General features: G+C 43.4%; 1 protein-coding gene across 8 annotated transcripts in view; it reads right to left on the bottom strand.

The window, feature by feature from the left end:
• Positions 1-26,665, bottom strand: part of SLC25A17 (solute carrier family 25 member 17) — a 556,889-nt gene that overhangs the window by 193,402 nt on the left and 336,822 nt on the right. For 6 of the 8 annotated variants that reach the window (XM_072126804.1, XM_072126800.1, XM_072126807.1 and 3 more), the window contains one exon: positions 10,694-10,780. The exons of the other annotated variants lie outside the window; for them this stretch is intronic. In XM_072126804.1, the coding sequence (XP_071982905.1) occupies positions 10,694-10,780 (87 nt within the window). The remainder of the gene's footprint in view (positions 1-10,693; positions 10,781-26,665) is intronic. 8 annotated transcript variants of the gene reach the window in all.

Genomic DNA, 26,665 nt, shown 5'->3' with positions numbered 1-26,665 from the left:
TGTTTAGCAAGATGGAGAGCAGATTTATAGGATTTGAGCATAAATATAAAGTGAAGAAAGTCAGAGGAAGTGCTCGATTTTCTCCACAGACGTTCGGCACTCCTGGAGCACTTACGAAGGAAACGGGTTTGTGCCGTGTGCCAAGGTTGCCTACATTTGTGTCGAAAGGCTGGAACTGAGGGTGGCGCCATCTTATCTAGGGCACTTTTGAGAACATCATTATAATGATTAATAGCCAGGTTAAGACAGGAGAGAGAGGAGATGGGGGACAGCGATGGCTGCACAGTTTCTACGAGGTGGGAAACACTAATGGCACGTGGGTTCCGGGATGTGAGATAAATGGACTTATTCTGTACATGACAAGAACTATTTACAGTAAAAGAGAGGAGGTTATGGTCTGAAAGTGGAAAGTCATTGTTAGTAAAGTCAGAGACAGAAGAGAGTCGGGCAAAGACCAAGTCAATGATGTTTCCCTCTTGGTGGGTAGGAGTATCAGAGATCTGTACAAGTCACAGAGAGGTAGTAAGTGATAAAAGCTGAGAGGCTGAAGAGGAGATGTGGGTTGTTCATAGGGATGTTAAAGTCTCCCATGATGAGTGTTGGGATATCACACGGTAGAAAGTGAGGGAGCCAGGAAGCAAAGTGATCAAGGAACTGATAGGGTGAGCCAGGAGGACGGTATACTACAGCCACACGAAGAGAGAATGGGCGGAAAAGTCTGAGGGTGTGAACCTCAAAGGATGGGAAAGTAAGAGAGGGTACAGGAGGAATGACCTGGAAAGTCCATCGTGGAGAGAGGAGTATGCCTACCCCTCCTCCCTGCCTATTCTCTGGTCTGGAGGAGTGAGAGGAGTGCAAACCATCATAGCCCAGTGCAGCAAGTGATGCAGTGTCATCCTGCTGGATCCATGTTTCGGTGATAGCCAGCAAGTCAAAGGACTTGGAAAGAAACAGGTCGTGAATGGACTCGAGTTTATTGGAGTTCTTTTAGAGCCTCGCTCAATTACTCCAGACTAAGAGGGCATTCTAAAGCCTCCCTCTCCTCAATTGATAACCTTGGAACAGGAACACTCACTAGGGTTTCATTTATTTCCTTTTCCCCTAACGTTAACTCAGAGGAGTATAATCCCTCAAAGAAAAGCCTAAACTCCTCCCTGATTCCTTCTTGGGTTGTTACCAGGACTCCATCTCTCCCTTTTATGGCACCCAGAGTATTTCTCCTGTTCTGAGTTTTCAACAGGTCCGCCAGTCTTTTCATTGACAGATACTCCCCCAATATAGCTCTTTGGCCCTGTCTTTTTTTCTCCCATGACGCTTTCTCAAGACAATGGGGCAGATTTACTTACCCGGTCCATTCGCGATCCAGCGGTGCGTTCTCTGCGCTGGATTCGGGTCCGGCTGGGAATGATACATTCACCTCATCACACACTCCTCAATGCTAGATTTGTCCATAGAGTCATCTATGGCTGACTGCAAGGCCCCTGCCCCTTTGTGTCGTTCGCCATTTTTGTTACCCTTGTTTTGAGGGGCACCCATAGAGGCGATACTAAAGACCCGCCTAAGATGGTACTTCACTCCTTCTAGACTTAACCTTATATACCCAAATGTTTCACCAATGTGCTGGCGTGAATGTGGGATGAGAGGAAGCTTATTACACATCCTATGGAATTGTCCCAAAATTCTTTCCCTATGGAAAGCAACAGCTACAATAATAAAAGAAATAACAAAAAAGACTTCGCACTAAAGCCAGAAAAAGCCCTTCCACTGATAAACCTAGAAGACGTCCCAAAAGAGCAGAAGATAATACACATAATACACCTCCTGATGTCTACAAAATTAGTAATTTCAAGACACTGGAAGAAGACTGAATCTCCCCAGATCAACGAAATTATCAACCAAATGAACACAACCTGCGCCTATGAAAGAATCTTGGCACATCAAAACACAACCTTTAATAAATTTCGTGTCAAGTGGAACCTCTGGACAGGAAGCAAACATTTCAGTACATAGCCTGAGAATCTGTAATGAATGTCGCCAATGGTATCAGTGATCACAGCTCATCTCTACCCCACACCCATCCACCCCCCTCCCCTCTCCAAAATGTTGTTAAGGACCTAATTAAGGTCCTAAAAGGTTAGATCAATTGTTTCATATGTTATTCCTACCAACGATACAAATTCGTTACCACCTTGAATGTCAAGTATAATACAAGCTACACATGCGAAAAAGACTTGTTATAATATATATCAGAGGAAAAACGAGCCAATTACCAAACGACCCAAGAACCAAAAGACATGTTATATGCTTTGATATGTCACATTATAACACTGGAATACTTGTCATGTTGACCTTTGTTAAAAATTAATAAAAAATAATTTGAAAAATAAAGTACCCTTGAGGGTCTGAAAAATAGTAAAAAAAATTCTAAAAAACATAACATAAAAACTGTAAAAACATAAAAACATAACATAAATAGTTAAAATCATAAAACATGTTGTTATGTAGTGCCGCGCTCCAAAATGTCCGATCAAATATACTGAGTTATTCCTGGCGTTTAACCCCCTAACGGAAAATAGCACCCAAAGCCGAGAATCCCACTATTCGCCACTTTGCAACATATAAAAAAAATTAAATAAAAAGCCTAACTACACCAGAAGGCCCAGTTTTCTCGGGTATACACAATTAAAAAGGTGGCATTCAAAACATTGTCCATTCATCATCTCCTGTAACCATGAACCCCGGGGCTCACACTCTTTGTTTTTACTCTCTTGTCATTTATATATTTGAAAAATAATTTGGAATAAGCCGACGCGAGTATAAGCCGAGACCCCTAATTTTAACACAAAAAACATGGAAAAACCTACTGACTCGAGTATAAGCCGAGGGTGGGAAATGCATTGGTCACAGCCTACCCAGTATAGAGCGAGCAAGCCTGCCAGCCCCTCGTAGTATACAGCCTGCCAGCCACTGTAGTATATAGCCTACCAGCCCCTGTAGTGTATAGCCTTCCAGCCCCCTGTAGTATATAGCCTGCCAACCCCATGTAGTGTACAGCCTGCCAGCCCCTGTAATATATAGACTGCCACCTCCCTGTAGTATATAGCCTACCAATCCCCTAGTATATAGCGTGCAACCCCTGCCCCCAATATAATGCCTGTAGGAAAAAAGACAAACAGTGTGCTCACCTTCCGACGCCCCCGCCTCAGGTCCTATTCTATACAGCGATGCTCCAGCATCGGCTCCGTGTCCCCGCGCGGTCCATCGCAGGCACCATGACATCATGGCACGGCTGACGTCACAATCCCTGCGACTGACAGTACGGGGACACCTAGCTGATGCTGGAGCACCGCTGTATAGAAGAGTACCTGCCAGGAGAGCATCAGAAGGTGAGTACACAGGTTGTTTGTTTTTCTTGACTCAAGTATATACCGAGGTGAGGTTTTTCAGCACATTTTATGTGCTGAAAAACTCGGCTTATACTTGAGTATATACGGTACTTTCCTTGGCAATATTTATTTCAGTCTATATTTTTGCTGCCTTTTTAAAGTCTTTTTTTTTTAAGAATTTACTTTTCTCTCTATAACTCTGTAAAGTCTTAACACTGCCTTTGTGTTGTAACAACTTAAATGCCTAATATTTCTATTTTTCGCCTTACGGTACTAGTTAATAAGATTTTTTTCTTGTTTTTATTATGCTTTTTCCTATGTGGTATGTATTCTTCCACCTTTTAAAAATATTTTTTATATGTCCCATCAAGAATAAACTAGGGAGAATGGGGGTGGGGATGGTAGTATGGAGCTCCATAGTGAGGGCACAGATAGTTGGGTAACATATAGTAGGTGGCCCATAGTTTTGGCATTTAGTGTGGTCTTTCCCTGGCTTAGGTATTAGTGAAATATGGGCTGCTAAAGCTTCTGGAAAAGGAAGCGTTCCCTCTCTGATAGAGTTAAAATATTGTACTAAGTGGAGCGCCAATAGATCGGCAAATTTTTTATAATAAAAATTTGAGAAGCCGTCTGGTCCAAAGCATTTCAATGGTTTTAGAGATTTTATGGCCTTCATAACCTCTATTGAGGTAAAGGGGCATGTCTCCAACGGGGAGTTTCCTGCCCATAAAGTTCATTATAAAAGTTGGCAAAGATGTCAAATATTTCCTTTGGGTGTTGGGTTAATCTACCATCTGGTTTCTGAACCTTAGGAATAGTGAAAGATTGGGGGCAAGGTGTTAGTCTCTGAGCTAATAAAGTACCAGCCTTATCACTTTAAAAAAATAAATTTAGACCATATAATACTATGTTCCGCTGCTGAAGTTAGACAAAGATTAAGTTCAGTCCTAGCCTCTTCTATTTGGGCCTTAAGATCTCTACTAGGATTCTCTTTATGATAAGCTAATAAAGAATAGTATTTCCCTTCCATCTCCTTGATCACTTTAGCCCATTGTTTCTGCAGCCTCGAAGCCGATTGCGTAAGGAGGCCTCTAATCAATACCTTATGTCCCTCCCAGCTAGCTGCCGGTGAAGTGGGAACTCTCTGCTCCTCACTGTAATATGATTTAATGGATTTTCCTATTCTATCAGTTATATCCCGGTTTGTGAGTAGTGACTCATTAAGTCAACATGGTGAGCTTGGAGGTCTTAACCACAGTGATTCCATAGTCAATGTAACCGCATCATAGTCAGATCACGATATAGGAACCACTTTTGTTGAAAGCAGATGGAAGGTGAGATGCGTCTGAATAAAAACATGATCTATTCTTGAGTAGGTGGCAGGGGCTGCGGGAAAATAAGTATAATCCCTGGCAGAAGGGTTTTTGGTCTACTATGGCAAAAGAGTGCAAAAGCTTAGCTAGGCTCAGTCCTTGTTTAGGTGATGGGCACAATGTTGAATTGAGAGTATGGGATTTATCTAAAATATGATCTAATGTTAAATTGGAGTCCCACTCCTACAAAAACACTCCCTGAGAAGTGAGGTATTTGAGAAGATGAGGCATTTGAGAAAAATATGGCAGTTGGCCTTCGTTAGGTGCATAGTAATTTATAAACGTGACCGAAGCTCTCTGGACCGAGCCCTTAATGAGTATGTATCTGCCATCTGGGTCACTAATCATATGATCCAGAATAAAGGGGACTAACACTGGTTTATCTTTAAATCATCATCGGCCTACAATGCTCTGATGCGTGATGCCCCGGAGGAGACTGAGGAGATCTGATTTTAAATGGGTTGCTGGGCTGGGGAGACTGGGGGAGTCTGGCCTCCCCCTCCCCCCTCTAGCCCCCTCATGCTCATGCCTCTCCCTCCTTTCCCTAATCTTACCCAACCCTTTTTCCTCTCTCTATCTTTACCCATCCCCCTCCCCCCTTTTTTTTTCTTTTTCTTCCCCACCCTGTTTTTCTCACACAATCTTGTTGAATCATCTGTTACGAGTGCACCTGGCTTTTTTATGAGGTAACTAGGACTCTGCTATTACTGGTTAAATGTCTGATACTGGGCTCCAACCCAGTTGTAACTGTTGGATTATTTTTGTTTTCAAAAAGCTCCTAAACAGCGCTGTTTGTAAAAATTTAGTTTGAAAAATGAATAAAAATTTAATACGAAAAAAAAGAGTAAGGGGGATTTTTCTAGAGAAAAATATGCCCACTCCCCTCTTTTTTTCCGCCGACAATGCCATATAAAACATAGGATATTGATGGTGCATATATCTGCGGCAAGATGTATTAGAGAAATGGAGTTCCTAGAGGAAGACCACATCAATATGAATGGAATGAAACAATTTTAAAGCCGCCCTCCTTTTGATTGGAGAATTAAGTCCCTGTACATTATGGGAAGTCAATTTAAAAGACTGTAAAGGTGTAATATGTTCAGCAGCCATCATTATCCCGTTGTACTCTAAGCATTCTTTCACTCTCACCCAAAATCAGGCCAGGGGTGTGGGGGGAAGGGACATGGGGGTAGGATAAACATCTGACAGAAAAAAAACAATCAACATATACAAAACCATAAGGACAGAAACTCTGTCTATCAATGTAAGGTCACGGTCAACCACCAAAATCTGAAAGTAAAGTTTGGATCCGACCAAGGGACAGACCAGCTGGTCACCAGGGCAGGTCACAAACTCAGTGGAGGTCAAGCGACAACCTCCCAGACCTAAGGCAGCAAGGCTATCTTGCCATCTCTCATGCTGCAACAAAAAGTAGGAGCTTGACAACATCAACAGTGAGTTAGCCTACAACATTGTAATGTCTTTCTACCAGCAAGGTTTGCTGAAATATAACTTCAGGTAGTTGGCATTTTCTTCTTCCAGATTGACAAGAGTGGAGTCATCTTGTGAGGCAATCGGAACGTAATGGATTTTGGGGAAGATGTCAATTCCATACATCCTAGCTCTTTTTGCAGAAAACCCAGTTCGGCTTAACCTTCTTCTCCTTCCTGTAAAGATGAAAACTGATGCAACTTGTTGTGATGATGAGACAGTAATTTAAATGGAAAAGCCCATCTATATTTAATGTCCTGTGACCTGTCCTTGTTCTTTAATGGAAAGAAGTGGGGTTTAACCACTATGTCTCTAGGTAGGCCGTCTGCTCTATGTGCAGTAAGGGCTATGTGAACCCGATCCACATCATGTATCTACCCCAAAGGTCGGATAGTATCGTCTTGAATATGCAACACCCTCGCCGATGCAAGGCAAAGCTGTGTTTGCGAATACGTCCCACCATGTAGCTTTCAGCCTGTGTAGGGTCTGATCAGCCCCACAGCATGTTACTACATAACACTAGATAACACAGATGAGTACTGCAGTGGTAGATCCTGCCTGGCAAGGCAGGAGTTAATTATTTGATGTGATGTAAGATGTGTCATCCAATCACATGTGTTATCCTAATGTATTGTAAGCTGGGATGTAATTGGAGGAGTAACCACCACATGACCAAGAGCTGAGAAAAAATGACGGTTGGAGATTTCCAACAGTCACTTCAGTCAGAGAAGTGAGTCTGACAGGATTCAGTCAGAAAGACTAGCCAGTCAGACCAAGCAGTGAGACAGTAGAGTGTAGTGAGTTAGACAGAGAGAGGAAAGGGGTATCATCCTACCTTCCAGGGTGATACCTGAAGCAACCCAGGACAAGCTGAAGCAGCCTTTTAGGACACAGCTATCTCCCAGCCTGCCATTGCATCCAGGCTGATGATCCCTCCTGTGGCTCCCTCCAACTGCATCTCAGCACTCCACCATTTTGTTAAGGCACGTTGCTGCGGTTCCTGTCGGTTCCAATAAAGAACTGTAAGTTGTTTTTGTTCAACCTCTGCCTCCGTCTGGTCCCTGCTACTACGGCTGCCATCATCACAGACACCCTGTCCACTACACAGAGACCCATACTCTAGACACCAAAGGGTTGCCCCAGGGAGAACCGCTATAGCAGCCTCTCCCTCATCATTTCTTGCCAACACCACCCTGCTGGAGATCTGCCAGGCTGTAGGACAGCCCTCCGGTTCCCCATACCAAGCACCGTGACACTAGCGTGCCTAGGCCGCAACCGCCAGCCACTCAGGTACTGCGGGCCCCAGCTGACTCCAGGCCCCGAGAAAAGGCTAGGCCCCGGTGGGGGATGTTGCAAATATATCATGTACAAATTGTTCTAGATCAGTAACTGTCTCAGGAAGGCCCCTAATCCTGAAATTTTCTCTGCGGGACCTATTCTCTAAGTCTTCAATTTTAGACCAAGCCTCCTCCAGTTGGCCATGAACATCTGAAATAGCTGCTGAATGTTGATTAATGTGGGCTACTGTCGAACCCACCTTAGCCAATTGAGGCTGCTGAGCTCGGCTGGCTGAATGTAATTTTGGCCATAACTTTATCCAGGGCTCCTGATGACTCCTGCGAGGTCCTCAGACTTTCCTCAAAAGGGTCTGAAGTAGTGATAGCCAGGGTTCCTTAAGGAAGTTTTGTCAAATCCTCATAGAGCTGAGGGGAAGATGGCGCCGCATGCGAGTCCAGATCAAAAATGGCGGCCGTCTTTTTTTGATTGTCTTTGGCCATCAAGAGCAGCCCGCTGTCCTCCTATGTCTACTGGCACGATATGGAGAGGGTAAGTGCTAAAAATCGCTAGTAATTGCTGCTTGCGGTCTGGTGAGGCGCAGAGCTCTGCGAACTTGCTGCTGTCTCGAGCACCACGCGCATGCGCCCTTTGTTCACGTATTTTGAACTGTTTAGGAGACAGACCGTTTCATGTATGCTGGATTTATAATGTTGGATACCACAGTTTAACCATCGGGAATTGAAACCTGTTCACATTGGACACACCCGTTATCATCCCATTATATTATCATAATTTGGAACCTATATACTTATTGAAACCTATTTATATACTGGATACATCAGTATCTCATCTGTAGTTTTCTCTAGAACACTGCCTATACCATGTGCCACACCAGAAAAGCAGTGGGAGATCAGGGAGGTAAAAAAGTGGCTTAAAAGTTTGTGTAGGAAGGGGGGGGCGTGGCCTGATGTGCTAGCGAGCGGTCGCACAGCAAGAGAGCTCTGCGGACTCCCGATCCCCAACGGCACACAGAATTCGGCTTTGTCGATATCAAAGCGGAGGAACCGCGTCGGACACCCCCGCAGACAACCTGGAGTGCAGCCGGACTATGGGGAAGTCGAAAAGAAAGGGCGCCGGGCCGGTAAGGCTGACCTCCCTGTTCCCGGCGCAGAGCCAAGATGACGCCGACACTTCCCCCACACGCGGCCCGCAGGCAGCATCAGAGAGAGAAGAGAAGAGAGCGTGGCTGCGCTCTGAAGCTGACATAAGCGCAGCCTTCCGCTTTAGCCCAACTATGCCCTATTTAGGAGCCCCAGAAAGTATCCGGACCCCACAGCAAGACCCCATGAGCAACCCCTCACTGAGCTCTGCTACATCAGCCCCCTCTGCTCCAGTGACTGAGCATGAGGCACATGCTGTCTGACATGCTGGGAGCCCTGAGGCAGTCATTACAGAAAGATATCTCCAGCGCACTAAGTGTCCTGCAGAATGAGATAACACACATTGGAGAAAGAACCTCTGATCTAGAGGACAAAATGGAGCAATTCACTGATGCCCACAACTCCTTAGTAGATGCCTACAATGAATCCAATGATGAAATAACAGACATTAAACTAAAGCTAGCGGACCTGGAAGACAGATCCAGGAGAAACAATCTAAGATTCAGGGGCATTCCCGAAACCGTAGAAACAGACCACTTACAAGATTTTCTCATTGATTATTTCGTCGCCATCATCCCAGAAGCTGAAAAAAGGGATCTGGTAATAGACAGGGCGCACAAAATCTCCAAACCTAAAAGTGTCCCTGCCTCTGCTCCCAGGGACGTTATTGCAAGAATTCACTTTTTCCACTTCAAAGAGGCTATTGTTAAGGCAGCAAGCAGCAAGAAACCGTTTCCAGAGCGCTTCCAGGGCACCACGATCTTCTTAGATCTCTCCGCAGCAACTCTAAGCAGAAGGAGAGATTTCGCTACAGCAACTAAAGCGCTGAGAGAACAAAGCGTTGCATACAAATGGGGCTACCCGGTTAAGTTAATACCACCCCCTTTACTAAAATACCTCCCACTCAAGGGAGTCCGCGGAGCCAAGAAATCTCCATTCTTCTCCGTATTGGTTAACTAAACCCCCTCCCACACTTACACCAAGCCATCTTGAAGCTTGGTAGGTTCAGAAAGAACCGGACAGTCGGAATCCTCCCCCCCCAATTTACAACCCCCTCTGTGAAGATGCTGATAGTATCGACACAACCGTTAAGTTTTGTGTTTTTTTTCTTAAACTTAGTGTAACCTTGACTAATTGTTTAAGTTTTGTTACGGCGACAAATGTAATAACTTGCATAGAATCCAGTATAAATTGTTTGTATAGATACAGCGTCGCAGTAAGCATCCACTCTTATCCTATAAAAATTGACATTTAATCTAACCACTATCAACACCAAAGGCTTTAACAGCCCTATGAAGAGAGCCTTAATTTGGAAAAATGCTCAAAGTTTAAAAACTTTGTTTATCTGCGCTCAAGAAACACATCTAAATTTAGAAGATACAAAAAGACTAAAACACAACAAATTTCCCCATATATTCTTTTCTCCTGCAGAGAAAAAAAAAGGGGAATATATTCTTTTCTCCTGCAGAGAAAAAAAAAGGGGAATTACAATTGCTATAAAAGATACAGTGGCCTTTGACCTCATTAAATCAGAAGTGGATGCTGATGGACGCTATATCTTCCTCATTTGTAAAATTGATGAAGTTTTCACATTGATTTCCATTTATGCCCCCAACAAAAAACAATACCCTTTCATTAAAGGCATTATAGAAAAAAAATCAATAATATAAAACAGGGGCATTTAATAGTATGTGGCGATTTTAACCTGGTTCCCAGCTCAAACATAGATAAAGCTCCCCCCCCACCACCCCAAACTCGAACACCTCCTGCGATAGCATGAGATTCTCCAATCTCATCCTTTCGGAAGACTTATATGACTCCTGGAGAGTCTTACATGCCGCAGAAAAAGACTACGTGTGGTATATGGCTATTCTAAAGTGTATAAAAGACCTGTTCAAATAAACTGTGCTTTTTGCCCACACTGACTCTGAGTCTGTGTATATAGCATATTGCTTGTGAGCTCCAAGTAATATTTAATAATTTGGCTTCCGTCCAATATACTTACTGCACTGGTCGACTTGAGATCAGACCCCACAACCCCCATCCACGGTCTCTTTAAGGCCAGTATCCTCTGACCCCTCAAGTGCGTCTCCTGAAAAATAAGTATGTCCGGGTTATGAGTTTTGAGAAAGTTGAATACAAGAGCTCTCTTGATCTTACAATTCAGACCCCGGACATTCCAGGAAACTATTCTACACCCAGCCATACTGTGCAAATGTGGAGGATTGCAGAGGATGGAATAGCTCCCAGCATCCATTCCCACTCGTACAGCCCCATCCACACTTCAGACATTCCAGACACCAATCTCACACAACCTGAGTCCAAAAAAAACCCTCACTCCCACCCTGCCCATACCAACCCAACCAGGTCTGGCCTAAAAATACATTTTGCCATACGTGAACCTAACAGAAGGTGTACCTAACTACACCATAACAAGGAGACTACACACTCTTGGAGAGAGAAGAGCTCCTGACTAGAAGCACTATTGCTTGATATGTGTCTCTAGTAGCTATTACTCCCTACACTCGGGTTTGGGAGGAAGTGCTCCAATTAGGGATAACAATATTCCTGCTGCGGGGAAAGAAATAGTTTGGAAGAGAATTCCTGTGAACTGTAAACATGCAACCTGTAACTTGAAATATCCGAATTCTCTTCCCTTAGCCCCTACCACCTGTCTGCCCCCCTATACAACCGCCACAGAGAGAGATCTAGCAGAGCAGGTTAAAAAGTACAAGGCCGCCGAGGCCTATGATCAGTCAGTCTGCTGCTTCCTCAGGAGTGGTGAAGAAATGGACTTTGTTGCCATCTTGAACGCGGAGTCGTCTCTGCGAACTTGCTGCCGTCTCGAGCACCGGGCGCAAGCGCCCCTTGTTCACGTATTTTGAACTGTTTAGGAGACAGACCGTTTCATGTCTGCTGGATTTATAATGTTGGATACCACAGTTTAACCATCGGGAATTGAAACCTGTTCACATTGGACACACCCGTTGCATTATATCATCAGTATTTGGAACCTATATACTTATTGAAAAAGCTATTGTGCTATCTAGCGCCCAGGCGGGCAGGTCTTTTTTGTTTTGTATTGTATTTCTGTTAGTTATGAGCCTGTACAAGTTGGACTTGTGACCACAACTGACAATAAAGACTGGAAGTCAAACCAGGGTTTGGAACTAAAAGTCTGACTCAGCGTCTCGGTGAACTGCCTTGGCTCTCACCAGTGAGCTAAACCCCTACAGTTTGGTGTCTCGAATGTGGACACTGGGAGTCAGGTGACTTTGGTACATGCAAGTCTGGTGGACCCTGACAAAGTCCAGACTCACCACATGGGTGTAATTTGTATCCATGGAGATACTAAGGACTATCCCACTGCTGTGATAATGGTGGAAACTACTTGTGGGACATTAAGACATTAAGTCGGCGTGGCTAAAAACCTGTTACACAGTGTCATTATTGGACAAAATTTTCCCTTATTCTGGGATGTGTGGGAAAATAAAAACAGTCAATTGTATATTTTGCCACATGATGTTAACCTGTCTGAAACCTCAGCTGAGCCTGTCACTGCAGTACCTATAGAGCAAGAGGAACCTAATAATTTTCCTTTAGAGGTCCTTGCTGGGGACTCAGAGGAAACAGTTCCTGATTTAGAACTTTCCCAATTACAAGTATCTAGGGGAAACCTTGGTACAGAACAGCTGAGAGATCCGAATCTTGTTAATGCCTGGAAGAACCAGGCATGGAATTTGTGTTTCCCCATTTTATGGTACACAATGACTTGTTGTATTGGGTGAAGAAATCCCCAACTGATGTAATAGAGCAGCTTGTTGTACCGCAGTGTTTTGTAAAAGCGATATTGGAGCTAGCTCATTCTCATGTATTTTGGGGACATCTAGGGGCTGAGAAAACCAGAGAGCGAATTGAGAGAAAATTTTTCTGGACGGTATTTATAAAGCGGTTGATGTATTTTGTCAATCCTGCCCTGAGTGTCAAATTAACACTTATCGGCAGCATTTTCGCAACCCACTCATTCCCCTTCCAATTATTGAAATTCCTTTTGAGCGTATTGCTATGAATCTTGTGGGTCCACTACCTAAGTCCGCCAGGGGTCACCAACACATCTAAGTGATCCTAGACTACGCAACCCTCTATCCAGAAGCAATACCACTCAGGAATACCTCATCTAAGGTCATAGCAAAAGAGCTGTTCCAAATGTTCACCAGAACTGGTATTCCTAAAGAAATCCAGACAGACCAGGGAACACCTTTCATGTCTAAAATTACTAAAGAATTGTGTCGGTTGTTAAAAATTACACATTTACGCACCTCTGTGTATCATCCACAAACCGATGGGCTAGTGGAAAGATTTAATAGGACACTGAAAGGCATGCTAAAAAGGGTGGTGGATAAAGACGGGAAATACTGGGATTGTCTTCTTCCCTATTTAATGTTTTCTATAAGGGAGGTTCCACAAGCATCTACAGGGTTCTCACCGTTTGAACTCCTTTATGGAAGACATGTACGAGGGCTATTGGACATTGCTAAAGAGACTTGGGAGCAGGAACGCACACCACATAGAAGTGTTGTTGAGCATATAGCTCAGATGCAGGACTGCATAGCAGCAGTAATGCCAATAGTTAAAGAGCATATGCAGCAAGCTCAAGAGGCTCAGGCAAGGGTCTACAATAGATCTGTAGACCCTTGCCAGGGTGCTAGTTCTGGTACCCACAGTAGAAAGTAAATTTTTGGCAAAATGGCAAAGACCCTATGAGATTGTTGAAAGGGTTAATGAGGTTAAGTATAAGTTATATCAACCAGGGAAAAGAAAACCCTACCAGATATACCATGTTAACCTAATTAAACCCTGGAAAGATTGTGAGGTGCTTTGTGCTCGCTCAGTTTTGGCTTGTGATTTCAAGTGGCTAGTGAACTTAAGTGAGTTGAAAAAAAGCGGAGTTTTGTGTGTGTTAAGAGTGAATCTGTTGTTTGGGTGATTGTGGACTGAGTATATAGGTAATAGCACTTTTCTTAGTGTCACAATTTAAATAGATTTTTTTTTCCTTTCTTTGCCTGGTCTGCTAATTGGGAGGAGGGATTAGTGTTCACACCTGATAAGTTAAGGTCTAGCAACTCACTTTTGAGCTCGCTCAGTTTTGGCTTGTGATTTCAAGTGGCTAGTGAACTTAAGTGAGTTGAAAAAAAGCGGAGTTTTGTGTGTGTTAAGAGTGAATCTGTTGTTTGGGTGATTGTGGACTGAGTATATAGGTAATAGCACTTTTCTTAGTGTCACAATTTAAATAGATTTTTTTTTCCTTTCTTTGCCTGGTCTGCTAATTGGGAGGAGGGATTAGTGTTCACACCTGATAAGTTAAGGTCTAGCAACTCACTTTTGAGCTCGCTCAGTTTTGGCTTGTGATTTCAAGTGGCTAGTGAACTTAAGTGAGTTGAAAAAAAGCGGAGTTTTGTGTGTGTTAAGAGTGAATCTGTTGTTTGGGTGATTGTGGACTGAGTATATAGGTAATAGCACTTTTCTTAGTGTCACAATTTAAATAGATTTTTTTTTCCTTTCTTTGCCTGGTCTGCTAATTGGGAGGAGGGATTAGTGTTCACACCTGATAAGTTAAGGTCTAGCAACACACTTTTGAGCTCGCTCAGTTTTGGCTTGTGATTTCAAGTGGCTAGTGAACTTAAGTGAGTTGAAAAAAGCGGAGTTTGAAAAAGAGAAGTCCACAGAACTGTAAGTAACCTACATTTTATATCTCTTGATTTATATACTTATCACTGTTTTGTTACTAGGATATGGCTAGCAAGATTGGTGGTATGCTCCAGTGCACACTCTGCCGCATGTATACACTGCTGGAGCAAGAGTTCGAGGGTGAATACCGCTGTGACAGATGTGCCCATATTTTTCTACTGGAAGCTCGTGTTAGAGATCTGGAGGAAGATATTGCACGGCTGCGAGCAATTGACAATCTTGAAAGGAGTATGCTGCTCGCTGAGCAAGCAATAAGCGGGGTAGAAGTGGAGGGTGGAGAGGAAAGCCAGCAGGGCCAGGTGGGTAGCTGGGTTACTGTAACTAGAGGGGGTAGGAAGGGGTCAAAGAAAAGGAAGGCCAACTCTGACTCTGAACATCCAAGCAAAATTGCAAAATTGTGCAATGATGTAAGGACGTCAGTGTCAGAAATGGCAGCCCTAGCGGATCCTGCTCTCCCTCACAGCCGGGGGAGCAGACCAGCTAGTAGTAGGGTGGATGGGAGTGCAGGTAAGCCAAGGCAGCTAGTGGTTGTAGGGGACTCTATAATCAGGAAGACGGATAGAATAATTTGTCGCCAAGACCGCCTCAACCGAATGGTTTGCTGTCTCCCTGGTGCCAGGGTTCAGCATGTGGTGGAAAGGGTGGATAAATTACTGGGAGGGGCTGGGGATGACCCAGCTGTCGTGGTCCATGTTGGTACCAATGACAGAATAGATGGTAGGTGGAGGAGCCTGAAGAATAATTTTAAAGAACTAGGTTCAAAGCTTAAGGAAAGGACCTCCAAGGTAGTATTCTCCGGAATCCTACCTCTGCCATGCGCTACACAGAGCAGACAGCGGGAGCTCAGGGAGTTAAATGCATGGCTCAGATCCTGGTGTAGAGCAGAGGGATTTGGGTTCCTAGAGCATTGGGCTGACTTTTCACTGGGGTACAAGCTGTTTTCTGCAGATAACTTGCACCTAAGTGGAAGGGGGGCTGCTGTGCTGGGGGAGAAGATCCTAGCAGGGGTGGCGGAGTATTTAAACTAGGCTCGGGGGAGGAGGAAAAGGAAGACACTGAAGGGGTAGACAGGTCAGAGAGGGGGCAGGTTATGTTGGTGGGTGGTGATGTGGGCTGTGTATGGGGGCCTAAGGCAGTGGATAAGGAGATCCACAAGTTGCAGAACAGTGGTGAGGATATATGTGCCAGTAAAATTACTTTAAATCAGATAAATAACTGTGGAAAATTAAATTGTATGTTCACAAATGCCAGAAGTATCACAGGCAAAATGGGCGAGCTTGAGGCTCTGATATTAGAGGAACAGTTAGATGTTGTTGGTGTAGCAGAGACATGGCTCGATGCATCGCATGATTGGGTTGTTAATATTCAAGGTTTTACACTCTTTCGGAAAGACAGGGCAAATAGGAGGGGAGGTGGTGTATGTCTGTATGTCAGAAGAGACTTAAAAGCGATTGTGAATGAGTCAGTGGTCTCAGAGTGTGAGGAGGCTGAAACTTTGTGGGTTGAAATTCAAAGCCAAGAGAGCTTTGAGAAAATTATTTTTGGTGTAATTTATAGACCCCCTAACATCTCTGAGGAAATAGAGGGTCACCTATATAAACAGATGGAGCGGGCTGCACAGGAGGGGACCGTAGTGATAATGGGAGACTTTAACTTTCCAAATATAAATTGGGGTCAGGGCTCGTCTTCATCTATGAAGGGGAGACATTTTATCAACTTTCTGCAGGATAATTTTATGTTGCAGCTTGTAGAAGATCCCACAAGAGGTGACGCATTGTTGGACCTTGTGATTTCTAACAATGAGGAGATTGTCCAAAATGTCAGTATCAGGGAACCCCTTGGGAACAGCGATCATAATATAATTATTTTCCTCTTAAACTTTAAAAAGCAGAAACAGGTGGGAAAATCGAAAACTTTGAATTTTAAGAGGGCTAATTTCCAAAAATTCAGGGCTGCAATACAGGATATAGACTGGGATCAGATACTGTCACATGGTGATACTAATGTTAAATGGGAGAAATTCAAATCTGTCCTGGGTTTTTATACTTCTAAATTTATTCCAATAGGTAACAAGTATAGACGGGCTAGATTACACCCCGCGTGGCTTACAGCTACAGTTAAAAGGGCAATTCATGAGAAAAAGAGGGCATTTAAAAAATATAAATCTGACGGGTCACCTGAGGCTTTCAATACTTACAAAAAACTTACCAAAATCTGTAAAAAAGAAATCAAATCAGCCAAAATACAAAATGAAAGACAGGTAGCTAAAGATAGCAAAACAAATCCCAAGAAATTTTTTAGGTATATCAATGCAAAAAAAAATGGGTCACAACAGGTTGGACCCCTTTATTCTGAAAATGGGGCATCGGTGACTGGAGACCAGGAGAAGGCGGAGATACTTAATAGGTTTTTTAGCTCCGTTTATACAATAGAAGAGAGAACTTCTGACTTGGGTGGTGCCAGTGTGGGTCATGGATCCTGTGATATACTAGACTGGCTGAATGTAGACATGATCCAGTCTAAGCTAAATAAAATCAATGTGTACAAAGCTCCTGGACCAGATGGGTTACACCCCAGAGTTCTTAAAGAACTCAGTTCTGTTATTGCTGTACCGCTGGCTAAAATCTTCAGGGATTCCGTAATGTCTGGTGTGGTGCCAAGTGACTGGCGCAAGGCAAATGTGGTGCCAATATATAAAAAGGGCTCTAGAACTTCGCCTGGCAATTACAGGCCTGTAAGCTTAACTTCCATTGTGGGGAAAGTATTGGAAGGGTTAGTAAAAGACTACATACTGGAGTATGTGACATCAAATAGTATAATAAGTGACAGCCAGCATGGGTTTACTAAGAATAGAAGTTGTCAAACTAACCTTATCTGCTTTTATGAAGAGGTGAGCAGATGCCTGGATGGAGGAGCAGCTGTGGATATTGTGTTCTTGGACTTTGCAAAGGCATTTGACACTGTCCCTCATAGACGCCTGATGGGTAAAATTAGGGCTATTGGTTTGGCAGAAATCATTTGCAATTGGATTGAAAACTGGCTGAAGGATCGTATCCAGAGAGTTGTGGTCAATGATTCCTACTCGGAATGGTCACCAGTTATGAGTGGTGTACCCCAGGGTTCTGTGCTTGGCCCACTACTATTTAATATATTTATTAATGATATAGAGGTAGGAATTAATAGCACTGTGTCTATTTTTGCAGATGACACCAAACTGTGTAGTGTAATACAGTCCATGGAGGATGTTCATAGGCTGCAGGGTGACTTGGACAAACTGAATGTTTGGTCATCCACTTGGCAAATGAGGTTTAATGTGGATAAATGTAAGGTTATGCACCTGGGGGCCAATAATCCAAAGGCAAAATATGTCCTTGGGGGAGTAAATCTGGGAGAGTCCCTTGTTGAGAAGGACCTGGGGGTACTAGTAGATCATAAATTGAATAACAGCATGCAATGTCAATCAGCTGCCTCTAAAGCCAATAGGATCTTGTCATGTATCAAAAGTGGTATGGACTCTCGTGATAGGGATGTAATATTGCCACTATACAAGGCACTGGTTCGGCCACACCTGGAATATGCTGTCCAGTTCTGGGCACCGGTCCATAAAAAGGATGCCCTGGAGCTGGAGAGGGTTCAACGTAGAGCCACAAAAATGATAAGGGGTATGGAGGGTCTCAGTTATGAGGAAAGATTAAAACAACTAGATTTATTTAGTCTGGAAAAAAGACGACTACGAGGGGACATGATTAATTTATTTAAATATATGAATGGTCCATACAAAAAATATGGTGGTAAGTTGTTTCAGATTAGATCAAATCAAAAGACGAGGGGGCACTGTCTCCGTTTGGAGAAATCAAGGTTTAATCACCGGAGGCGACAGGGCTTTTTTACTATGAGAACGGTCAATCTGTGGAATAGCCTGCCTCAGGCGCTGGTCACAGCAGGGACAGCGTATAGCTTCAAGAAGGGTCTAGATGCCTTTTTACACCTAAATAACATTGATGGTTATGTTATATAGAATTGTTTCCCCTAAATCCCTTCCTCATCCAATCCCTTCCCTTCTTTGGTTGAACTTGATGGACAAGTGTCTTTTTTCAACCGTAGAAACTATGAAACTATGAAACAGTTGCCCAGCAATGTGTTACCTGAGGTTTATGTTGCTGAAACTTTATCCGCAGTTCAGAAACAAGAGGTCAGGGAGCTGCTACAGAGGAACAGGGAAACATTCTCTGAGTTGCCTGGACGTACTAACCAGATAAAAAATGATATTGTGACACAGCCAGGAGAAAATCCCAGAGGAAGTGAATAAAATGTTGGACCTTGAGGTTATTGAAAAATCACAAAGTGGTTGGTCTAGCCCAATCGTTCTCATTCCCAAACCCGACGTTACCCTGAGATTTTGTAATGACTTTAGAAAGTTGAATGAAATCTCAAAATTTGATGCCTATCCTATGCCGAGGGTTGAAGAATTGATAGAAAGGTTGGGTCCGGCTAGGTATGTCACTACTATAGACCTTACTAAGGGCTATTGGCAGGTTCCATTAACTAAAGAGGCTAAGGAAAAGACGGCTTTCTCTACACCAGAAGGCCACTATCAGTATAAAGTACTCCCTTTCGGCTTACATGGTGCACCAGACACTTTTCAGAGGTTAATGGACCTAGTTTTGAAGCCTCATAGAGAATATTCAGCAGCCTACCTACATGATGTGGTTATCTTTAGCCCAGATTGGTAATTTTCTCTGGGGAATGTACGAGCAGTCTTGAATTCCTTGCAAGAGGCCGGCTGAACCGCCAACCCAAAAAAATGTAAAATAGGTCTGGAGGAGGCTAGATATTAGTGACAAAATTGAGGCAATTAAAAACTGACCTCAGCCCATTTCCAAAAAGCAGGTCAGAGCCTTCTTGGGCATAGCGGGTTATTGAATAAAAAGTATAGATGCCAGCTCACCACTCCGTAGATTGCCTCCAGTGTAGGATCCATCACGGACCACCCTCCTGCTAGGGCATGTAGCAATACGGAAATATAATCACGGTCCAGCCAGGTTCCCGACAGCATAGAACTTTTATCACTCCATGAAACAATTTTTTGTAGTCAATGCGTTTCAAGCGGTACACCCACTCTTACTCATGACAAATATAATATGAAGTACAAAACATACAAACATTTAAAAGCCCCGCCAGCGAATTTGCACCCGCCCCTAAGCCTGCACGTCACATCCGGCATCTGATTGAATATTCAACAGAAGGCGTCGCTTCCTCTGTCCTTTTTGACAAGGACACATTGTCAAGTGGAGACTCGTCTTGTGGCAGGGGCACCAATTATTTCGTGAAGGTGAGCTGATATGCAGAAGTGAAAACTTTGTCTGTGTATCACCAAGACAGAGTTGCGATGCGGCCAAATTCCGTGCCACGGGGCGATCTCCTCTCCGAGAGTATTTCGTTCCATTTATTGACAACGTTTCCACTAGTCTCAACCAACACCCAGGTGGATGTGTATAAAAATCTGGAGGCTTTAATGGAGCAAGAGACACGCATTTGGTGGGATCACACCACCTTGAAAGTATATTTAGACAAAGGATTCATACCACTCCGTCTCAGAATCAAGAAGATCCCTTCAAATGTATATTCTGAATCATTTGTCAATAAATGGAACGAAATACTCTCGGAGTGCTCCACTCAACTGATGCAGCTGAAGAAGAAATTACAAGAAGAAATTAAGTTGCAGGATCTCAAGTCCCAAATAACATCACTACAACAAAAGTTACAGGAGAAGCTTGTAGAGGCGGAATTTAACGCCCAGATCCTAAAACTACAACAACACATCAATTCCATAGAAGAAAAAATTGCAGAAACTAAGAAAATCAAATGGCAACGGGATGAATACAATTATGTGAATCAGCAAGTTTATGAATGGGGGAGGTGGGAAAAACCTCCTCACACACCAAGATCTATACTAAGAAGATCACGTTACAAGAAATCTCAACATTATAAGGCACCAAAAGTGAGTTTCCTTTCTTTGGACCAAGAATCATTAGACTGTCCAACACAGGATTCTGAGAACGAACAAACTCAAAGTACTCCAAAGAATCCATCTTACTATAAAAAGAAAAGAAACCCTAAAGCAGCAAAAAACTGAGAGGGGGGGCGCAAGCACCAGAAAAGCAGACAGTATCCCCTCATGGACATTGAGGAGCAACAACAAAAAAACATAGGTAATCTAGATGTAGTTAATTTGTCATCACATGAGTTAACTGCTTCCCAGGAGGAACTGCTTTCACAAGGTCTTAATTTTGTCCCCACAAAGGACTTCAACTTATATTGTGACATAAACAAGTTTGTTAGAGACCATAAGGCATTTCTTTAATGAAATAGAAACACAGTTGTTGACATGATATGTACAGAAAATAAGACCTCAATCTTATTTAATTCACTGTTATTTGCAGATCAAGTTACTTTGGTGAATATTATTTCCTCAGATATAGAACACCCTTCTACCGATATGCAGAATGACAACATCCCCTTTAAAGTAAAAAATCCCAGATATTACCCCATTTCGTCCAGAGTTGACTGTATGGATACCTTTCAAAACAGGGTTGAGAAGGACCTCAAATCCCTACAACAACAACAAACTAAGGGACATCACAATCTCCCCAATTCCCTTAGAGAAGCATTAAAAGATATCTTAGCTTGGGATGATGTTGTCATACACATGTCGGACAAAGGATAGCATCCAGGAACAAATCCAGCACTTTCACGGGAGATGCAGATAAAATCAATGATTCTTTATTTCCAAGCTTTAAAATCCATAATACAGCAAAGTGAAAATGGCACACATCAGACCTACGCGTTTCGTCATACTGACTTAGTCATGGTCTCACCGGGAGGATTGCTGACTCGAAGTATACCTCGAGGGTGAGCTGGCGTTTTTTCACTTTTCTCAATATTTTGTCGGACAAAGGAGGTTCAGTTGTTGTCATGAATAAGGCTGTATATCGAGACCAGATCTTGTCCATTCTCAATGAAACTGACACCTATCACAGGCTTGATGAGAATCCCAATCCTTATTTCAAAGTGGAACTGTCACAGGTTTTAACGGAGGGAGTATCATTGGGTGTCATAACTAAGACACAAGCGGAACAAATTTTAGTGGACAATCCCATTACACCCAATATGCACGCCCTCCCCAAAACCCATAAAGGAATCCTACCTCCACCCATGAGACCCATTGGGGGTCATTTACTAAGGGCCCGATTCGCGTTTTCCCGACGTGTTACCCGAATATTTCCGATTTGCGCCGCTTGTACATGAATTGCCCCGGGTTTTTGGCGCACGCGATCGGATTGTGGCGCATCGGGCCGGCATGCGCGCGACAGAAATCGGGGGGGCGTGGCCGAACGAAAACCCGACGTATTCGGAAAAACCGCCGCATTTAAAAACCGAAAATGTGTCGCTTGGGGAGCGCTCACCTTCACCTTCTATGGGATGGTGCATTCCGGGGCGTTAAGATTATTTTCGGCGCTGCAGCGCCACCTGGTGGACGGCGGAGGAACTACCATCTTAAATCCCAGCCGGACCCGAATCCTGTGCAGAGAACGCGCCGCTGGATCGCGAATGGGCCGGGTAAGTAAATGTGCCCCATTGTGTCAGGGATAGGATCCCTGAACGAACATCTATGTAGCTGGTTGGACCAAATTCTCCAGCCTCTGGCCAAAAGAACCCCAGGGTATCTCCAAGATTCCAGAGATGTTCAGATCCCCCATCACATTGCACTTACAGCATTAGCGTTCCATCTAGATCATTACTCCAATTACACGGCAGATTTCAAAGAATATGTCATGGAAGTGTGTTTTTATCTCCTCACACATAACTATTTCATGTTCGATAATGCTTTTTATTTGCAACTCAAAGGGCCAATTTAATCATGGCATGGTGGGAGGAACAGACTATTTACAATCAGAACAACCCATTTGTGGACAGTATACATTGGTATGGTAGGTACATAGATGACGTGCTCATTATTTGGAGGGGGTCAGTACCTGCCATACCAATGTTCATGGATTATGTTAATGACAACACAGCAAATCTCAAATTCACTTTTCATACTGATGAACACAAACTTTTTTTCTTGGACCTTCACATGGAGGGCATACCTCATGCAAAAATCATTACAAGTACTTTCCGCAAACAAACGGCGGGTAACACCATTCTCCACGCCACATCACAACACCCACCACATACTATAAAAGCCTTTCCGGTGGGGGAGTTGACAAGGAGTAGAAGGAACTGCAGTCTGGAATCAACATATAATACTGAAAAACAACAAATCTGCCAGAGACTACACAAAAGGGGATATCCAGAATGGGCTCTACAAAGGGCGGAGAAGAGGGTACAGAATCGTGATTCTTCTGAAAACAGATCCCACTTTAAAAAAAATCTTGTCATCTGGATGTAGAGTAGTGTCCCGGAGGGGACAGACTCTGGGAAATTTGCTATCCCCATCATTGTTTAATTATAACAAACCTAAAAAAAGTAGTCATATAGAAAATGAATAGTTAGCACACACCATTGAAGATTAAAACATCATTTCTTTATTTCCTATACTTTAAAATACATGCATGTGGTCAGGGAGAGGGAAAGACGCAGGTAGCAGTGTGAGAGGGACGAATCGTTTTGCGCTGTCTTAGAGCTTCATCTTGCCTGATTCTATGTGGCAATCCAACTAATTTATAGGCGGTTCGCCACACAGAATCTTACGTCACAATAACACACCCACAACTTTAAAATAAACATCATTGGTTAAAAACAAATAGAGGGGGGGGAGCCTTACTAGGTTCCACCTCTACACAAGCAAGGTGTCCCTTCGGACCAGAAGGAAGACTGCACTAGCGAACTCCTCCACTGAAATTTGTATCATAGTATCATAGTATATAAGGCTGGAAGGAGACGCAAGTCCATCAAGTCCAACCTTCAAGAATTAAATAAATGTTTTATCCCCATAACCCGTGATATTTTTTCTCTCCAGAAAGGCATCCAGGCCTGTCTTGAACATGTACATAGAGTCCGCCATAACAACCTCCTGCGGCAGAGAGTTCCATAGTCTCACTGCTCTTACAGTAAAGAACCTTTGTCTATGGTGATGGTAGAATCGCCTCTCCTCTAGGCGTAGAGGATGCCCCCTTGTCCTGGTCACAGGCCTAGGTATAAAAAGATCTTTGGAGAGATCCTTGTACTGTCCGTTCAGGTATTTGTACATTGTAATGAGGTCTCCCCTCAGTCGTCTTTTTTCTAAACTGAATAATCCCAAATTTTGTAATCTGTCATTGTATTCTAGTCTGTGGAGGGGCGGAGTCTATGAACCTTGACTGAATCAGACCTGAATGGAAACCATACACATATCTGCCCCAATCAGAAAATACATGGGCGTAAGTCCCCAATGCGGACCTGAAGGAGAACTTTATGCAGAGAAGGAGTAGAATAGAATAGTATTCATTTCCTAAGGGGGTGTGGCTAATATTTCGGACTGGAAAAGAGGCAAAAAGCAATTATTATATTTTAAATAGGCCTAATAGCTAATAACACGTGGTTAGTAATATACCACCAAGACAATGCTGGTTCGGAATCTAGATGGACAAAGGGTAGCAAGGGAGCAAACTAAACAGGGGAGCTATAGGAGACTCGACTTAATCACAAAAATGGATATATATAAAAAGACGTCCTGGGAAAGTTTTTTATCCTGCCACAATAAACAGTACTCCATAGTAACCCTTCTCTGGGTAAGATTATAAACTAACTTTATGAAAAAAAAACTCCCATGTCATTTTTATCGAGTCCTAATGCTCCAAGGGCTTCTGTTCTTAGAATCCACCATGCTCTCCTTAACAACTTTTTTTGTCTATCACCCCCGTGTGCTGGTATTGCTACTTGTTCTAATCCTGCAAAAGTAAGAACATTTGCATTCCCTTTGTGGACGCTCTTCACATGCTCGATTAGTCTCAGAACACCTTAGCCATTAACAACGGAATTTTTATGCTCTCTAAAACTGGTAAATAAGGACCTTATCGTTTTACCTATATAAAAACATCCGCACGGACAAAAAATGGCATAGACTACAAAGCATGATCTACAAAGCAAAGGTGATAAAGCAGTTGACTCTATGTCAAAATCCTCCTATTTGTAAAATCTTCGATTGAATCATTTGTGATTCAAAAAAATCTTGGTTGTCTACATAAGGTTTCTTTAAATGTGGGGTGAGCAAATGCACAACATGCAAATACGCTGTCAATAACAAAAAAAATCCTTTTTTGATAGCAGGGGTACAAGAGAATACCCAATACGAGGTTTTGTTAATTGTAACTCCCATAATGAGGTCTATGTCATTATGTGCACAATATGCAATCTTATGTATATAGGCCAGACAACAAGGAAATTTAAAATTCGATTTTTAGAACATCTTTATGATATTTCCCATCCAGAGGGACGCAATCTCTCAGCAGCATTGAAACACTTCCTGATAAAGCACAGAGCCAACACTGATTGTTTAAAAACATTTATCATTGAACAAATATCAAAACCAATTAGAGATGGCAACACAATAGATACACTAAATAAGCGGAAGGCGTTCTGGATTACGTGGGGAAGAATCTTTACAACAGTGCAGTAATGTGATTATCCTGATTTCCCCCACTTTTGTATCAATTTGAAGGAAGTCAAACCAGTGTTTGTAACTAAAAGTCTGACTCAGCTTCTCTGTTAACCGTCTTGGCTCTCACCAGTAAGCTAAACCCCTACAATATATGTACACTCACCGGCCACTTTATTAGGTACACCTGTCCAACTGCTCGTTAACACTTAATTTCTAATCAGCCAATCACATGGCGGCAACTCAGTGCATTTAGGCATGTAGACATGGTCAAGACAATCTCCTGCAGTTCAAACCGAGCATCAGTATGGGGAAGAAAGGTGATTTGAGTGCCTTTGAACGTGGCATGGTTGTTGGTGCCAGAAGGACTGGTCTGAGTATTTCAGAAACTGCTGATCTACTGGGATTTTCATGCACAACCATCTCTAGGGTTTACAGAGAATAGTCCGAAAAAGAAAAAACATCCAGTGAGCGTCAGTTCTGTGGGCGGAAATGCCTTGTTGATGCCTTGTTGAGGTCAGAGGAGAATGGGCAGACTGGTTCGAGCAGATAGAAAGGCAACAGTGACTCAAATCGCCACCCGTTACAACCAAGGTAGGCAGAAGAGCATCTCTAAACGCACAGTACTTCGAACTTTGAGGCAGATGGGCTACAGCAGCAGAAGACCACATCGGGTGCCACTCCTTTCAGCTAAGAACAGTAAACTGAGGCTACAATTTGCACACGCTCATCAAAATTGGACAGTAGAAGATTGGAAAAACATTGCCTGGTCTGATAAGTCTCGATTTCTGCTGCGACATTCGGATGGTAGGGTCAGAATTTGGCGTCAACAACATGAAAGTATGGATCCATCCTGCTTTGTATCAACGGTTCAGGCTGGTGGTGGTGGTTTCATGGTGTGGGGAATATTTTCTTGGCACTCTTTGGGCCCCTTGGTACCAATTGAGCATTGTTGCAACGCCACAGCCTACCTGAGTATTGTTGCTGACCATGTCCATCCCTTTATGACCACAATGTACCCAACATCTAATGGCTACTTTCAGCAGGATAATGCGCCATGTCATAAAGCTGGACTCATCTCAGACTGGTTTCTTGAACATGACAATGAGGTCACTGTACTCAAATGGCCTCCACAGTCACCAGATCTCAATCCAATAGAGCATCTTTGGGATGTGGTGGAACGGGAGATTCGCATCATGGATGTGCAGCCGACAAATCTGCGGCAACTGTGTGATGCCATCATGTCAATATGGACCAAAATCTCTGAGGAATGCTTCCAGCACCTTGTTGAATCTATGCCATTAAGAATTGAGGCAGTTCTGAAGGCAAAAGGGGGTCCAACCCGTTACTAGCATGGTGTACCTAATAAAGTGGCAGGTGAGTGTATATAGGCTCTGACTGGCCTGGTGGGGGGCCGAGGTATTCCCCGGTGGGCCCCTGTCCCAGACACCCAGAGCTGGATTGGCGCTATTGGAGCACCAGCGCTGTGACCCGGACTATTTTGCAGAGGCCCCAGCCTCGCACTCCAATAGCACCAATGACTCGCCGCCACCATGGGCCCCGGCCGACACCCTTTAGTAAGGCAGGGGC

Source organism: Engystomops pustulosus, chromosome 10 (assembly GCF_040894005.1).
Source record: "Engystomops pustulosus chromosome 10, aEngPut4.maternal, whole genome shotgun sequence".
NCBI classification, from domain to species: domain Eukaryota; kingdom Metazoa; phylum Chordata; class Amphibia; order Anura; family Leptodactylidae; genus Engystomops; species Engystomops pustulosus.
Note: the sequence above shows the minus strand (reverse complement) of the source record. Positions and strands in the feature narration are given on the sequence as shown.